General features: G+C 52.7%; 2 protein-coding genes across 2 annotated transcripts; one reads left to right on the forward strand and one right to left on the reverse strand.

The window, feature by feature from the left end:
• Nucleotides 1-619: 619 nt before the first annotated feature.
• On the reverse strand, nt 620-5,590 carry VOLCADRAFT_120978 (Kif15 kinesin; the record flags this gene model as incomplete). The annotated part of the gene is made up of 13 exons (XM_002951702.1): nt 620-1,088; nt 1,238-1,447; nt 1,794-1,991; nt 2,493-2,654; nt 2,740-2,911; nt 3,072-3,340; nt 3,409-3,599; nt 3,790-4,007; nt 4,319-4,523; nt 4,862-4,999; nt 5,073-5,118; nt 5,186-5,344; nt 5,441-5,590. Coding segments are annotated over 13 exons (2,586 nt in total), but the record flags the coding sequence as incomplete, so codon positions are not given.
• A 414-nt stretch (nt 5,591-6,004) lies between these two features.
• On the forward strand, nt 6,005-8,569 carry VOLCADRAFT_120979 (uncharacterized protein). The gene is made up of 6 exons (XM_002951606.1): nt 6,005-6,156; nt 6,475-6,687; nt 6,773-6,885; nt 6,971-7,158; nt 7,299-7,516; nt 7,695-8,569. The coding sequence occupies exons 1-6, from the start codon at nt 6,055-6,057 to the stop codon at nt 7,893-7,895; spliced, it is 1,035 nt and encodes a 344-aa protein (XP_002951652.1). The 5' UTR covers nt 6,005-6,054; the 3' UTR covers nt 7,896-8,569.
• The last annotated feature ends 8,522 nt before the right edge of the window (nt 8,570-17,091 follow it).

Genomic DNA, 17,091 nt, shown 5'->3' on the forward strand with positions numbered 1-17,091 from the left:
CAACCACTTTCCCCCTCACCTGCTGGATCTGCTTGCGTAGCTCTGCTACACAACCCTCACTAACGGAAAGTCCGTCTCGCAAAGATGCCCCGTTGCTCTGCTCAAGCAGAAGCTGCTCTACGATTGACGCCTTAGCCGCCTCGACGTCGGCAAGACGTGCCTCAAGGGAGACAAGGGCCATGGCCCGGTCCTGTTATTAGATAAGACACAGATTTTGCTGAAAGAGGTTAACGAACAACGTAACGCGTGTTATGACATACCTGCAACTCCGCAGCTTGCTTTGACGTTTGAGCCTCAAGCTCAGCTTTAGCTGCTTCCAGGGACTTCACCTGCGCATCAAGGCCTGCCGCACGTGCTTCTAATCCTGCTGCCACGCCGCGAAGTTCTGCAACCTGCTCTCTGCTAACTTCGTACTCTGCTTGTGTTGATAATAGCTGAACGCGCAACTTCTCCGCCGTAGCTTCCAGCTCAACCACCGCTTGCTCAGCCTTCTGCAGCGCTTCTTGCACCGCTGCATGGGCAACCTCGCGGTCAGCAGCGGTAACCTCCAGCGCCTGCGAACGAGCCGTCCAATCCAAGACCCGCTGCTCAGCTGAAGCAGCGCGCTCCTTCACCTCCTCGGCCTCTGCGGCAGAAGCACTGAGCTGTGCACGAAGGCTAGTCTTCTCCTCATCTGCGATACGAATGAGCTCCGCCTGCTCACCAATGCGAGCCTCAGCAACCCCTAGCTGCTCTTGCAGCTGTGCCATGCGCGAAGACAGCGACGACATTTCTGCTTTAGCAACGCCGTGAGCCTCCGATTCCGCTGCGACGTCATTTTCCAGTTCTGATATGCGCTTGAGTGCGGACGAGCATTCCTCAAACTTAGCCTGCAGCTGCTCGCCCAACTCAGTTTCACGGCGCTGACGGTCAGCCAGCTCATCCCGCGCGGACACTAGCTGGCGCTGCAAGCTCTCTACAGTGCTGCGTTCCTCAAGGACTTGGCCCTCCACTGCACTCAGCTTGGATGAAAGTTGCATTATTTGGTCTGAGAGCTCCCCACAAGATGCCGCATTCGCGTGATGCGTCTGTGCCAGCTGCTCTTGAGCCTACAGAGTTAGCAGTAACAGCGAATAGCGTACAAAGGTGCTCTTGTAATCGCAACCCACATCACATGAACTCCGAAGCGCCACGTATACGGGTCTGGGAATAAACCGCATCACGTACAGTACGACGACTACGAGATGCCGCACCGCACCTCTGCAAGCCGACCCTGCAGCAGTTGCACCTCGCTAAGAGCGCCGTCCAGCTGCCGTTCTAAAGCTTCCATGCGGGCCCCTTGGTGACCCAGCTCCGCCTGCTTATCGTCCAGGAGGGCCTGAAGCTCAGCTTCACGTGCAGATAACCGCGTGATCTCCTCGCTTGCTGTTTGCAGCTTGGTATCTTTAGTCGCCGACTGCTCGTCCACCTGAAACAGATAGGAGTACGAAACCCTTAGGAAAGCAGTTATACAGGTTCCGCACGAATGCGGGTTGTCCGTCAAAGTTCGGGGCCGTGGACTATATATCTTGCAAGTTAATCCCCCCGTACGAAACGAAAGTCGAAGGCGGTTTGGGTCCTGCCATCCAGACCCCTCCTCATCCAGTCACTCGATATTCGTAGAGTTCAGCAATCGCCACCAATCCAGCATGCGACACTTAGTCCATGAACTAGACCTCATCTCCATACCGCAGTAGCTAGCCATAAACCTCATTTTCCGATCAATGTCGGGGAACTGCTCAGGAAACTTATATCGTAGTAACGACGCAACTTACTCTATTCCTTTCTTCCCGCTCAACTGCCAGCTGTGTCTGCAATTCCAGTATAAGTGCCTGCTTCAAGGCGAGCTGCTCTTCTTGCTCCGCAATCGTTGAGCCAGCTTGCGCAAAGTTTTCAGCCAGGACGCTGCAGCTCTCCTCTAAGTCCGCCTTGTCCTTCGCCAAGGCTGCTGACTGGGCGTCAAGCGATTCACACTGCAGCCAGCATTGCAACCTTCTAACGTGGAGCGCCAAGAACAAGAGTTACCACGAACGGATTCCGAAGACACGCCTAGCTTCCACATTATATGATGTGTGAAACAGGGGGGTGTATCTTCGCCCGTGGCAGCTACCCTGCGAAACCCTGCCTTCCGCGGTATTTCGGAGCACCCTCATCCAGTCACCCTAGTTAACTTCTCAGTGGATCGCTCAGGTTCCGCACCCACCACCAGCATCCAATGGAATCTGCCGGGTCGACAGCGGCCCAACTCCATTCCTGGTCGGCTCGCAGGTTAACTTTATCCCAGGTCACCACCGTCCATCAACTAGGGGCGCAATACCTTCCACCATCGGAAGGACTTTTGACCCTAATGGGTATCGATCCCGGGATCTCCCGGGGGCAATAGTCACGCCTTACCAGTATTGCCAAACCCTAGTATATTATGTGTCAGTATTACTAATCACGTTACGCCTTGCAACTGGCCCGTCATTCTTCACCTTCGTGATCGTTTCGTCACGTGTATTAATGGCTGCCTGCAGCTCTAGCATTAGCTGTATACCATAGTCCTTCTCGACCTGTAGTTGCTGAGCCACGAGTTCCTGCTGTGCCTGGTCCAGCTCCGCGCGTCGGTCGTGTGCCATGGCATCCAAAGCCTCAAGCTGCAGCATGGCGATGGGCGACAATACCTTACTATGGCTAATTGTTTTTGATAGAGCATGACGTTCCGTCCCCCTATCATCGCACCTGCTCCACAACCGTTGCCAGTGCACCGGCCCCGCGGCTCCCGTCCATGCCGCCAATGGCGGCAAGCCCTACTAACCGCTGGTCGAGAAGCCGGTTCTCACGACGAGCCTGGTTTAGGGCGCTAACCATCCGCTCACGGTCCTGTTGCAGCTCTTCGCGCCGTTGTCTCTCCCTGGATTAGGGTTTTGGGTCCATCAATCCTTGTTTAAAGATGCCCAGTAAACGAAAGACCCAGCATAGTCCTCGGGCAGGAAGAGGGCTGGGAGTCCCTGAATGTCTGTCAAGAATGGAAGTGTTAGCGCCCTTCGAATTCTTATGGTACAAAAACTTACTCTTCCAGGCGAGAAGCCAGCTCCTCGTTTGCCTGCACTAGCGGCTCGGTCACACCGGAACGCATTCCAGCCAGTTCCATACGAAGCCGCTCTATCTCACGCTGCATAGCGATGCGGTCACCCTGCACTGTCCAGTTGACCTTCGCATCGTTGCGAATGTGCTTAGTTTGCTTTGCAAACCGAAGCGTGCTAAGCGTCTCATGCGAGCAGATTGAGCTGGGACTGACGTTGGCGATGATTAGCGTCTTGGCGTTGCCGCCCAGGGATGACTGCAAAATTCAGGAAACGCATGGATTATGGAAGGAATTATAATCAAATGGCATTGTATGATACGCACCTGCAATAGGAACGTTAACTTCGAATCACGATAGGGGACGTGACCTCCCCCACCGTTCTTCTGCGACTTCACGAGCTCTGTGGTAACGCGACCCAGCGCGGTGAGCGATTTGTTGATGTGGCACGCCTCCTTGAAGTGCTCGCCAGCAGCATTGCTACCTCCGTGAGCGCCGCTGGCAATGCGCTCACTCCCTGCAGACGGGAATACAGAACCAGGCGACAGGTCGAAACGGGAGCCATCAGTACCTGCCGAGCTAGCCCAGACGCCCAAGTTGATGAACGTCGGCTCTCCACAGACGCAGGCGAGGACCGCTCCCAAATGCGGCAAACGCATGTGTACACAACCGTTGACATAAGAACAGCCACGAAATGCAATTGTTACCTGCGAGATCGACAAGATTCAGCCTGGCGTAGAAGCACTTGTTGATGCCGTTGCTGGTTACAGTTTTCTCCACGGTGCACATGAAAACTGAGTGTGAGCGGCTGGATTCCCGATTAAGGCGGGTTTCGCCTGTATGCCGGTTCTCTGCCCCCCGGAGAAGATGTTGAAGCATCTCGTCCACTGAAAGAGGGCAAACAGTTTCATAAAACACAATTTTGCTTCGCGTTCGTGACATTTGGGTCAGCGCGTAAAGGACTAAGCAACCCAAATCACTACATAATATGTACCAAGGCCCCATGCTGTTGTGCACATGCAACCGCGGAACTTAGATTGCTGGTCACGGAACTAAGAGAGCTGACCAAGGCTCCAAGACTCGTGCTCACCGTTTAGGGCAGGAGGCTCCGACAGCCCGTCAACGTAGGGTCCCTTCTCTGGATCTTCCCGGATGGGTAAGTTATTGGAGGTAGGGCATAACAGGTCCGCAATGGTCTCGTTGTAAATCTCAAGAAAGGCACACCTGCAATTGTACTTAACGGTATCTGGGCCCCTTGCGTTCTCGTGGTCCGTGATCTTTGTAAATAGGTACTCGAAAACTCGAGGTGCAAGGCCCCGCTTTTCGGCGCAACTGATCTGCCCAATGACGGTATACGTCTTGCCGGCACCCGTCTGGCCATAGGCGAAGATCGAGGAGTTGTAACCCGCCAAGCAGTTGTCCACCGCGCCTTGTCCAGCCACTGAGACAGGAAGAACCCACGCATAGCGCTCAATCTTGCCAACGAACCGTTTGAAATGATCCTAGCAACGATCCCTGGCAAAAACGTCGTGAGGCTTGCGTTCAGGTAGACAGTTACTTTGCGCTTTAAGATGGTTGCACAGGATGTTGTAACCCAGGTCATGCACACGTAGCGTGTCAATGAAACGCCTGTACAACTGCTACAAGAACTGCCCTGGGCTCGGGTCCCAGGCTTCCACACGGCAAAGGAACCACGCTTCACAATTAGTGACAGAACCACCCTCGTGCAAGCGTGTCCTGCAGACACCCGAGAAAGCATGCCAGTTAGTATGTGCTTACGCTCAAAGACGTCGTGCTGTGGGGTCTCGTCGGGTAGCACTTGATCGAACGTGAATCGGTGTATAATGTTTTGCTTTTCCTTTACCGTCAACTGCAACGTGCGGCTGCCGATGACGGTCAAGCACCCCTCGTGCTTATCTGCAAGTAGTTGCATGCGGTCGTAAGCTGTGGCTTGATCGGTTGGCATGGCAGCAGCGTCACAATCACTCACCGCTCGCAAGCTCCTGTTCAGTCGGTGGCCGGACTCGCACAAACACCTGCACGACGAACGTAATTATTTCCTTGAGTAAAAGCAGTTATTTATTGTTTCAAACTAGTGCATACCTGCACTGAATCGTTTTCGAAATCTTCAGTTCCATCAGCGTCTCCATCTCCCGAATAAACACTTCCCGGCTTAGAAGGCGATTCCAGCTTTTGCTGAAACTCTGGACTGTCGGTCACCAAAGGTGGTGGCTTGCGAGCTGTGCCAGATGGTTGTGTGCGCTGCCGCGTACCGAAACGTTGAGGACATCGAAGTCAGGGGAGATGATGGGAGGTATGCAACGAATAGCTGTCCAAAATAAAGAATAATTGACTTACAGATCCAGCTGAAGAACCTGCTATCGGTGTCTTTTCAGTCCTCCCCTTATCAAGCTGAGCCATGCTCCCAGGCTGCTTGGGTAGAGGAAGCCGGCGCGGGGTATAGAGGCTGTCACCGCCACGCAGCATTTTGCTCCATGCAGCATCCATGGTGTGCAGACCCTAACAACCGCGCGCAGCCGACTAGGCCGCGCGCGGGGGTGCAAGCAAGGAGGTATAATACAACAATAAAACAAACAGAAGAGCAGAGTTTCGGAACACTTGATAGTAATTTAGAGAATATCCTACGAAGTATAATTGATAGGACTTGGTTGGGAAATACTACGTGGCTGAATGTGGTCTGTCTTTCCCTCTTTCAATTCGTGCAGTACTACTCACTAATGGTCACTTTGAACGCTACAGTGTTTAAGATATAACCCATCCAAAACGCGTTGTGACAAATTACATGGCAGACGGCAAAGCTGCGACAAGCACCCACCATTATCCTTGTTAACGTACGGAAATGTCCGTACAACACCATTGTAGAATGTTTTGAGGACCCAATCCAGTCTCTCAGCAAGAATCGTGGCATTGTCTTCATAATTACAGTTTCCTGTGCATCACATATACATATAATGGAGTCTATCACATTGAAGCGCATTAGCAGCGCCTCTTGCTCTGCACGGGTTGTGGCTGGCGCGCGCAGCCGTCGCCTGGCAGCTGCGGCTGTCCAACAGGTATGTGGATTCCCATCATCGTCTTGCGGCCGCTCGCAGCGCTGTATTTTGCTTTTGGATGCGCCTCAAGGTGCAGGTCTGTGATGAAAGCGGTCATGTGTCCGTTGCTTGTGGCGCTCCATCAAGGTTATAGTGAGGCTCTGTTAGGATTAATTCACGATTATTCCTGTTTCGTTTGCGGGCTTCTTGCCACATGGCTAATGAGTGGTCGTTACAACGGAGGTTTGCATTTTTCATTGCAAAGCTTCTTTTGCTAAGTATCAAAACCGTCTTTGCATCCTCCTTTTTTGCTCCAATTAATGCTGCTTCTTGTTACAGAATGTGAAGGAGGTCACTACCTCAACGAGTGCTGGCGCACTGGAGGATATTTACATTGGCTTTGAGAAGGAGGACGGCTACGGCTCTCGTGAGGGACGCACGGGCCGCATCATCCGGGATGACCCCCGCAAGTATCCCAGCCGTGATGAGTGGGGCACGGGTGGCTGGGCTGGCGGAGAAGCCGGCCTGTGGAAGCTGAGGGAGCAAGTGCAGGTGCGGCTGCCAGGGCTTTTCCAACGTTTTGACAAGTGCACCTTGACGTCAAGCTCAACGTGCTCGAATTGGATTGCGCCTGCAGAAGGAGAAGCCGGCAAAGCAGCCGACTAAGACTCCTCCCAAGGCCACCGGAATGCCGGTTACGGCGAATCCGCCCCCTGGAAAGGCGGCCATTTACGTCGGCTTCAACAAGGAGTAAGTGCCGATGTAGACGGTCTATGGCATTGTCGACTGTCCACCTGCGTGCGATTTTGACGCTTTGAACTGTTCCTTTATACAGCGAGCTGGACCTCAGGAAGACTGGCGCCAAGGGCCGTGTCGTTATTGACGGTAAGTTTCTGCTGGCTGTATTCCTGTTAAAGCTGGAACTGCTGCTCTACTGGAACCCCATCATTACCGGAATGCCCCTCGTGGCCATAATCGCAGACCCCCGCAAGTACCCCGGCAAGGATGACATCGGTCCCTTGGGTAAGACGCAATGTGTAACTGTCGCATTGGCATTGGGCACAATGTAATTTCAAAAGCTCAGCCTTATCTTTAGTGACCTTCTCGCGGCCTTTCCACGAGCGTCTTTTATGGACATGACGCCCTTCCGCAATTGCCTGTAGCCGGCGTCGCCGGCGGCTTTGCTGGTGGCGAGGCTGGCCTGAAGCAGTTCGTGGCGACTGGTGATGTTAAGCTTCGCAAGCCAGGCGAGCCTGGCCCGAAGCAATTCTCCCCCTTAACCCTCGCCGGTGTGGTTGCTCTGGCTGGCGCTGTGGGGGGCATCGTCCTTGACCTGGTGACCAACGCGGGTGAGAACGCTGTGACCAGAGGACTACTGCAGGTGCGCGGCTCAGGCTGCGCGCAGGCATTGTAGGTGTGCGTTGCTTTGCTGTACAGTTACAAGTCGGGACGCTGTACACATTGGAAGTCCATGCGCGTACTGTTTTAGTCGCTTCACGCCAAAACCTGGATTAAGGATTAAGTTAACGCGTACTTTGTTTTATGTTTAACCTGTACAGGCGCCAATTGATAAAAACACGAAGCTGCTCATCGGAGCTGCTTTGGGGCTGGTGGGAGTCTCTGGGCTAATTATAGCAGCAACAGCGACAGTTCGCTCCTTACAAGAGAAAATCCAGGAGACAGCAAAGGACGCCATAGTTTCAGCGGCATTTATATTTGTGGTGTTCCTTGTGGCAAAGGGTATCTTGGAAGACTTCTGATGCTTCTGGGAAATATGTATCGGGTAATTATTGCATAGAGGCGCTGATTGCCTGCATACCTCGTCCGTGAGAATTTAGCAGGCCTTTGCACCCATCCCTGGACGTTCCTACGTGCAATTTTGGGATTTTGGATACATTGACGCTGCGACGCGGGTTGATATACGAGGGTTGTCAGTGAGCGGGCGTTATGCGCGGGGTGTACCCGCGGAATGCTGAGTATCGAGAGCTCTTGTGCCGGGTGGGTACTTCCTCGCCCCACATGGCATGCTGTGAGTGGGTCCATGCGCTGTTAGACAGCCTTATTACTTATTGGTTTAAAGGACGTGCATATTGCTGTACTCTTTTTGGAAGAGATTGAAAGAGCTGTGGAAGAGTGCGATTCCTTGAGAGAGCATAATGTTGTTGAGATTTCGTCTGATTGTTTGTGACGAAGGAGTGGCGCACTGATCTAGCGGTAGGGGGCTTCGCCCTGCGTGGTGGGGCTCCACTGCGATGCATGTCCTCGTTAACAGACGATGCTGATGACGACTGTTCGAAGTGTTGTGTGGTCATGGAAAAAACCTCGATAAGGCGACAAGGAAGAGATTTGATCCACCTGCGTTGATAGGGACTGACATCAAAGCGGCAGCAAGCCATGGAAATTCAACTGAGCTTGTCAACCCGAGCGTGGTCACTCATGCCGCATTTGAGCTCTGGATTAGGGGCATTCGTCTGCATATACAGAATGCCTTTCTCAGTACATCACCTCAAGGTTCTGGCAACTATGTATATAACTAAGTTTCATCTGACCTGCAAAGCGACATGAGGCGACAAGACAGAAGCTACCTCCAGAACAATGGACCTCCTTTGTAACTGTTAGATAGTTGACTCGGAGACATGCAACGTGTGCTAAACAACTACGGCAAGTTGTATGAGGTAAAATCCTATCATACATCTACAAAGCTGCGTTTTCATCTTGTCTTTGTGATTGACTCACGCAACGCATGGGGCCGTCGTACCGTTTCTCAGTTAGCTTGCAGATTCCTGGGCGAGCAAGGACCACAACGCGTATATATCCAGGGGTTACAAATGACGATTACTGACTTCCACAGCATATTACCTGTGCTCAACATTCTTTGTATTATGACTTGGTAATGATAGATCTCGTACTGGAAAGTGGCCGACACATATACAAGGTCGGACCAAACCTCTTTTTGTAGCTAATCGTCCATCGGTGGCCGCTCCCGTGCACATAACAATTTGTCTGACACAATTCGCAAGAAGGGGTGATGTGCTCCAACAGAGTCCCATCCTTTCCGTGGAACTCCCAGAGCTGTGAAACCCCAAAGGCGGCCCCAAAAGTCAATAACGACTCGACAAACGGCTCCTGTAAGGGAAGGGCCAGGTAACAGTGCCAGGTTGGTGTTCATGGCTGCAGCAATGTATCGCCTCCCATGCTCCATAGCAGGCACCGCAGCAAGAGCCACAGCATCCCAAACACATTGTTGCACTGTTTGTGGAGCTTGTACAAGCCAAAGTTGTCCCCGTGACACTGGCAATCCTATTGACAGAGTGAGTTGGTCCGCTGCTGCCTGTGCCACCGGACAGGCCCAGAAGCCATGACAGCGAGGGGTTACACCTCCCAGGGAGCCTACTGGATAAACTCCACAACCACACACTGCTGGCCGCGACATCCTGCCACCAGGGGTTGAGTAACAGACTTAACGGACGGCACCATAGCTGCTCTGGATTCTGCACTGAGAGGCAACAATAGACTAGCCGCCTGTCGCCAAGGCGCTGGGATACCAGCTAAGCGAGCGACAATAGCATTAAAAGCACTCATTCCACTTACGAAAGGTACACAGGGATTGGGCTAGTGGGGTCCGCGGCTGGAGGTATTGATCCACTGTTTGATGCCATGCCATGCCCTGCGCATTGCTAGCCCTGCCTGGTCCGCATTGCTAGCCCAGGAATGCTTGGTGTCAAAACTCCAGCCCTGGGTTGTGTTAACTGACGGGGCAGTGTCAATCTCTTTTCCCCACAGAGACAAATTCAAACACCACGAATTAGGAACTAGTGGATGAACGTCAACATCTTCAACTGGGGGGAGATATGCCAACCGCTGTCACGAACATCTGGCGGTAGAACGATTACTCCGAACCAAGGCACCCCACCTGAGACGTAAATGGACACATGGGGTTTTACGTCGGGTAAAGGTCATGCAGGAAGGAGTGCATGACCAAGACCCAAGGCGGCCGTACTAAGACTGGCTGGACTATTGGCCTCACAAAATGCACCGCCCAGCACGCCCATCGCGCTTGAACGTGTTCTCGAACGGCTAATGCCCCCAAACCGCCCAAAGTTGGATGGCCATATAACAAATGCTTAGGAACCCTTGTGAACCGTCTGTCATGTGCAGCCAGGCCCAGGTTCCGATCAATAAGTTTGTTGAAACGTGACCGACACATACACCAGGAAATGGTGAAAGCACTAATAGGACCCGGGGCGCTTTGCTGTGTTTAACATTTCGAGACAGAGCAGAGCTTTGATACAGAGTAATGCGGTCAGCGGAATGGATTGTTTGCTTTGCATCGCCTATAAATGTTGCCTCGTTACGACCTAGTCCAGGTGATATGTAACCTCTACATCTCGAAAAATCAAAGCGAATGTCTCAAAATTGCCGTGATGGCGTCAGGTTACAGTAGAGGCGCGAACGGTTAGGACTACCGGATTAACGACTGCGGCATTCGGGCAATGTCAGGCTTTAAAAAGCTGAAGCTGAGCCAATCTAGTCTGCGTTCGCTATGCAAATGCCATCAACCCACTTTACAATAAACGATACTATACGATAAACGAAAAGCTCAAGCGGAGTGGACGGTGCAACCCTAGTGCTGGTCTTTTATACAACCTTAGAAGCCGTTGGATATCGTTCCTTTTTTTGCTCGATTACGCTCGGTTTCATAAATAGTCATCCCTCTGTTGCCTAGGTCGTCCAGGCCAAATGCCCCGTAACGCGCTTGATTCCGCATCGGAGGATGAGCAAGCCTTCGCCTTTGTAAGTTTCGCGCTTTATGGATTATGCTCGTAAACTAACCTGGGCAAGGGAGTAGATACCCGAAACCTCGCCTCTGTTGCAGGCGTTTGCAGGAAGGGGCGTGGCGCTGACGCATGTTGCGATCAGTAATCCGCAGTTACCAGCGGTATTTGTGCCTAAGCAAATAAATGTGACCTGCCCGTCTCATCTGTGCGCGCTGGTCGCGGAGCTTACTGCAGCATTTAAGGTAGAACGGACACGAGGCGCTGAACTGAACAACCGTCAAGACGTGGCATCCTTCAAGCGCATGAATGATCGCGTGAACGACCTGCTAAAGGTATTATTTGCATTCGTCGTATTTCCTACTGCGTCACGTTGGGTAGTTGGAGTGAATTTGCGTAGGGTACTTCCGGCATCCCTTGACCCTCACTGATCTGGTCGCCTGCAAACCTCTCATTGATCTTTTGGGTTGTTATATATTGTCACTTACCTCCCCGTGTCGGGATTGGGTCATTTGCGCGCCTGCGGCCTTCCTTGGTTGTGTTCGCCATTTCTCTAGCTCCCTCTCCGGTATTGAACCCTAGTCCTCCGTCACGCGCTACCACCATGGTAGGTCTCAATCCTCCCATTGAAAGTGGATAGGGCAGATATTTTAGTCGTGAACAATGTTCGCATTGCTGATGGCCTGCTTGGGGCTGTCGGCCTGCGAGTTTTCGAAAACGGTGAATGCATTGGAACGGCTGACAGCCGCTATTTGAGCAGAGCCAAACGGTGGGCAATCCTAGGGGGTGGGACGCTTTCGGGGAGCCCTGTGTGGTGTGGGTGGAAATTCCACCATCTGTATCGTCAATACGTCATGTCTTGTGAGCCACTAAACTGCTGGTGGCTCTTTACACATAATTTACAACCTCTACTCGATGGTATTAGCTTGCAGGCGTAACTGTTTTAATCGTTTCGCTGCGAAATTGTTCTGCTGAGCCCTGGTTCAAGAATCTACCCCGCTGAGAGCAACGCCTGTAGTTGTGCCATGCGGCATGTACTCTGAAGGTGTGCCATTCAACCAACAACGCCTGCACCTAGGAGAACGCTAAGCGACAAGTCATAGCCGTGTTAGTCGTAAACTTGGCTGGCTGGCTTGCGCCTGCCTCGACACCTCACAGGCAGATGACTGGGGGCTCAGGACTGCATCCTCCTCCGTCTCCGAGAAGCTGACATCCTGCTTGCCCCTCACATCTAGGCTGCATTTTAAGAAAGGGGCTTCACAGCGGCGTCATATCCCTGTGCAGGCATACAGCCTGGCAGGGGCCGGCGACTGGCGGAGCTATGCGGTGTGGAGCGAGCATAGCTATCTGCGGCACCTGCTGTGGGCAACGGAGGAGTTCGAGCTGATGGTACACATTGACAGGATTCCACTATTCCATAGGTTGCAGGCGGTTGTTCACAAGTCTGGTGTTTAAATCAGCTTGGACTAGAGTCCCAGGAGGATGGGTATTTTTGCGGCCCTTGAGCCGAAGCCACTTGATTGCTATTCAATAGCGCGACACCAAGGGGCACTTTGTCAAACTGTATGCAGTTTCACCGTTGGCACAAACACCACGTATCATACCCGCTGTTGGGCGGACGGACTCCCGGACTCTACCTGAAGTTCCCGGGTTGTGGCCGGATGATAAAGTACACGTTATCTATTTCAGCTACACAGAGCGCACCGTGCCAGTACCTGTACAGTGTAGGCCCAAGTATTACCACGCCTTGCCAAGCTCCTCAATTCGGCACCTTTCACACACCGTCTGGTTCCGCAGCTGCTGTGCTGGCGACCTGGCCAAACAAGCCGTGTGCACACGCATGCAGACAGGTAACGAACACATCTGCGCGTGCTTGTGTTACACGTTCTGGAGTTGCGTTACTTTCCAACGGTGTAATGGGCCCATACGAGCCGGGGCCCAAGGGCAAGCAGAAGATAGATAACATCGTAATGGCGTGCGTTCGCACTTACCTTTATCTACAGTCGGCAACTCTGGTACACATCTTAGCAGCATTCACAAACCTCGTGTATACTGCATATCCAGTGCTGCTTCACACGTGTTCGACACCTCTCTCTATACGCATACGCAGACAACTAACGTCACTGTGTAGATTCTATTGGTTCGATTTAGCAGTGCCATCGTAAAATGCTAATACGTAGCGTACTTTCTGGCAGCTCTGCTTGCGGGTCCCTCCCGCTCCACGACTTACGCCCTAGTGTGTGCGCGCCTGCCCCTGGACCCGAAATACCGCCCTCGCCTCCTGATATGGTCCTGCCGCAGCCACTGCTGGTTCGCGGTGCTGGACGGCCAAGTGCGCGAGACAAAGTACCCCCCGCTCCCGACGGGCAAGGAGACTCCGAAGTCGTTTCCGGCCGCTGCTGGCGGAGCCATGGACTTGGCGCCAACTATTACTGCGGACAAGGCGGTGAGACTGGCTCGCTGGCTGGCCTAACTTGTCCATGTGCTCGCGACGAGGTTGGGAGGACTCCACTAAACATGAGGGAGGGCCACCAGGATGCCATCAGGACATTCGATTAGATATCAAGTTTAACCCTCCTTAAAGGGTCGAGGAATCAGGAGGAACCAAGATAAGTGGCTTTGACTGATTGCTTTTGTTCCACCTTCAGGAACGTGACTAAATCACTTTACCCTGAGGTACGGCAGTACTGCATGCAGTAGTAAAACCATTCATAGTGATGCGGGCTGGATGCACCTCGGCTCCTCTGCGTTTTGCTGATTCACAGGTGGGTGAGGTGGCCTATATCAACGACAACATCGCCATGCATTCCGTGGGTTGCGTTGCCGGGGAGGGGCCGGAAGCGTCAGACGGGCACGAGGCACCGATGGCTAACAAGTGGCGGGAGGGCGTCGCTTGCACCCTTCACGTGTACTGTCCGCCTATACGTCGCGCCAAGGCGCTGGAGGGCGGCCGGATGACGGACTGCATCCCCGGGTTTTTCTCGCGGCACTCGATTTATGCGGAATGAGCTCCGTCGCTATTAGGTCGTCTTCACCACGGCTCGTCAGGTTTCATTCATCTTTTTGTATCTTTACCTTACTGCGCGTGGTCGAGGAGAAGAGTTTTAATGTGAGGGGATGTATATATACCTAAGGTCACGAGCCTCTTGGATGCGGACGGCTTTTTTCTTCATTCCAAGAGGTTGGACCATTGCAATCCAACAACTCATGTACATACAGGCATGCACCGGGGACCTGCCGGTGAAGGTGCGAGAGGGCCTTGGAGCAGTTTTGTACGCTGGCCACGTGTAGTAGCTGGCCGCTGAAAAGGCCTCTCGAGACGCTGGCGGAGCGCTTAGCGCGTATTTGTAGTTGTAGTTGTTCAATGTGCCGTACTGTGTACCGGCTACTACACCGCGTGGCGGCACGCTAGTTGCATGCTAAGCTCGTTTACTGTTCGCATACTTACTTCACGTATCGCACACCACGACACCCCACGCTACAGTGGGGACAGGTGGCAGTGGGAGGTGCTTGGACAGGTGCGCAACGGCATGCCTGTTCAAATGCTTGCTCGTCCAAGCAATTTACATTTTTTTCCGTTCGTTTTTTTTGTTGGCACTCACAATTAGCCGTTGCGATCCTGTGTGTTTTATTGTATGGATGGAAACGGTACACATTATGCAAAGGCACGCCTGTAAGGGGTTTTGTATATTATTAGGGCAACCTCGTAGGACCCCTGGCACATTTTGCAAAGTTGTTGTCTCATGTTGTTATTGTCTCATGTTGTTATTGTCTCATGTTGTTGTTGTAGCCACGTGTTATTTTGTAATCTAGCAGTTATACGATAACGTACGTCTTCGACGTTGCAATTGTCTGTTCGGTGTGTATATCGTTCAGGTTACCGCGCAGAACATATGCAGTCTGCATGGTAGCATCGGTAGCTGTACTACCACTATCAAATTTCCTTGGGAAAGGGAGCAGAACTAGGGAGAATGAGGTCTCAACCTGGGTGACCGATGGTGCAAAAACTGCTGTAAAAAAGGAAAACTCCACACGTACGGGAAAACTGGGTGCGCCAGCGATGCTCAAACCGACCTCCCAGCAGCCATTGCCGCAGAGGTAGACACCTAACCACGCAACAGAGAGAGCTAGCAACGGGCGCGACGCTGTACAAAGGGATCCTTGCGCCGCACGGTGACCAAGCGGCGCCGGCTGGCCGCATCCCGCCATCGTGCCGTGTGGCCTGAACTCCGTCCGAACTGCTGCACCTCATCCGGACCCAGCGGGACTACTAGGGCCGTGGGCGCGGGAGACGTAAGAGCAACAGAGCTCCTGATAGTGTAGGCAGAATGCCGAAATACAGGAGCGAGCAGCTATAAGTACTTGTTATTGGTGTCACCGGACCAACTAACTGACAAGCCGAAGGAAACCGACAGGCTACCGTTCAGAACCTAACTTTGAAGCTCCAGTCGCTTCTCTCCTGCCGCGTCTAAGTAACAATGAGCCGCTCAGAGTTGCATCCGCCGGCTGCTGTAGCTATCTCCAAACAGCCTCCAGGAATGCTCAGGGCAAGCGGCAAGACGGGACTCTGGCTGGGATTGGGCCTTACACTGCCGGACACGAAGAGACAGCAGGAGAACTACTCGTTGCTCTTGAGAGACCCTGGGTCGTGAGAGGTTCCTGGTCACCGCCAAAATGCAATCAAGTTCGGTCTGGTACTATCTGGTGTACAGCTGCACGATGGCGTCCTACTGCCACCGGCCGTGTGCCTTGCACAGCTCCAGTAGGACACTTTGGGCTCCTGCCGTGCCGTTGCTGCCATTGTGAAGGGAGTGCGGGCTGATGCGGGTGGAGATATCCGTGGCGCACATGAGCCAACAAGCCGGTCCTTGAAGCTGCTGTAGCTCAGGCTGGGTATGGGTTTGATGCCGCAGGGGCAGTGTCCCTGCGCAACCTCGTTCGGGTTATACAACCGCATGGGGTGGCTGAGGCTGTCCGGGTAGCGGCTGGAGGAAGAATGGACTCGTGCCTTCGGCGATTTTGCTGACGGCGTTTGTCAGCTGCGTTTCGAAGCTACAAGTACAGTACATGGTGTTGTTTGATGCTGTGTCGTGTCCAGCCGGAGATTGGCCTTATCTGTGCGGGGCCCGGAGAAGAATGACAGCAGTCGTAGTGGTTGGGTAGATGTGAACGGGTGGGTGAACGGGTTTAGGGGATAGGGAGAGGAGGGTAACCCAGATTAATGAGGGGTGCAAAGATTTTATGATGCGGCGTGGTTGAGGATGAGCTGCATGTCTTTTGGCCTATGGGGGCCTTCGAGTTCAAACAAGGGGGACATTGGTTTCCGAGGGCGCGAAATGCATACTATTATGGCGGAAGACCCCCTTAAGCTGCGGCAATTTCATGATTGCCTTATAAATGCAATTTATAAGGAAAATGGTAACTGTTACAGAAGTTTGCACATGACAGCTGTCGTTCACTTTGTCGCAGCGTGAATTTGGTTAATCCGTCGTGATTCATATCCATCATCGCCCACAATCGCCGTGTCAATAAAAACAACAAAAAATACTATCCGCAAAAGTCAAAGGCCCTAAATGCTATCATCATCTCTGCTCTGACTTGCACACAAAACTCCACGAACCAGTAAGGTTGAACCAAACATCATATGCCCATCACTACCGTCATGAACAATGTAGAACTTGCCAACCTAAGCAAGGAAATCGGGCGTTGTGCTAGTCCACTTCAATTACCCTGTTGACATGCAGCTGAAGGCAAGCAGTGCCAAACATCTTGTTTAAAGCATAGGTAAACACCGTGTAAACGTAACCATGTACCTGAAAAATCCCGTGCCCGCTGTAACGCGTAATACGATAGACAGGCAGCAGGTACAGCAAGATGTCTCTAATCAGTTTAGTGCACATGGCGAAAGCGCAAATCATTCTGTGCACAGCGAGTCAGTCGAAACACCACAAGCAAAGACACACACATACCAAAACGCACATACAAGCACCGATGAATGGCCATAACGCGTGTTTTGAGTTTTGTGGGCGTACAATCCAGTGACGTACATAAAACATCCCCAATGCTGCGAAGCACAGCCTGAACCGCCGTCACGTCTTCCTCCGTCGCGTGACATGGCGCTGGCCTTCAGACGTGCTATCTGTCATACATTACCCCTGAAAGCTGATGCGCATTAGTTCCT

This window comes from Volvox carteri (assembly GCF_000143455.1).
Source record: "Volvox carteri f. nagariensis unplaced genomic scaffold VOLCAscaffold_25, whole genome shotgun sequence".
Taxonomy (NCBI): Eukaryota; Viridiplantae; Chlorophyta; class Chlorophyceae; order Chlamydomonadales; family Volvocaceae; genus Volvox; species Volvox carteri.

What these genes read in the sequence shown, in the direction of transcription:
- VOLCADRAFT_120979 (XM_002951606.1), top strand. Translation starts at nt 6,055, where the DNA reads ATGGAGTCTATCACATTGAAGCGCATTAGCAGCGCCTCTTGCTCTGCA. An exon ending in AGCTGAGGGAGCAAGTGCAG is followed by an intron (nt 6,688 to 6,772) that starts GTGCGGCTGCCA and finishes TTGCGCCTGCAG; the next exon opens with AAGGAGAAGCCGGCAAAGCA. An exon ending in TGACCAGAGGACTACTGCAG is followed by an intron (nt 7,517 to 7,694) that starts GTGCGCGGCTCA and finishes TAACCTGTACAG; the next exon opens with GCGCCAATTGATAAAAACAC.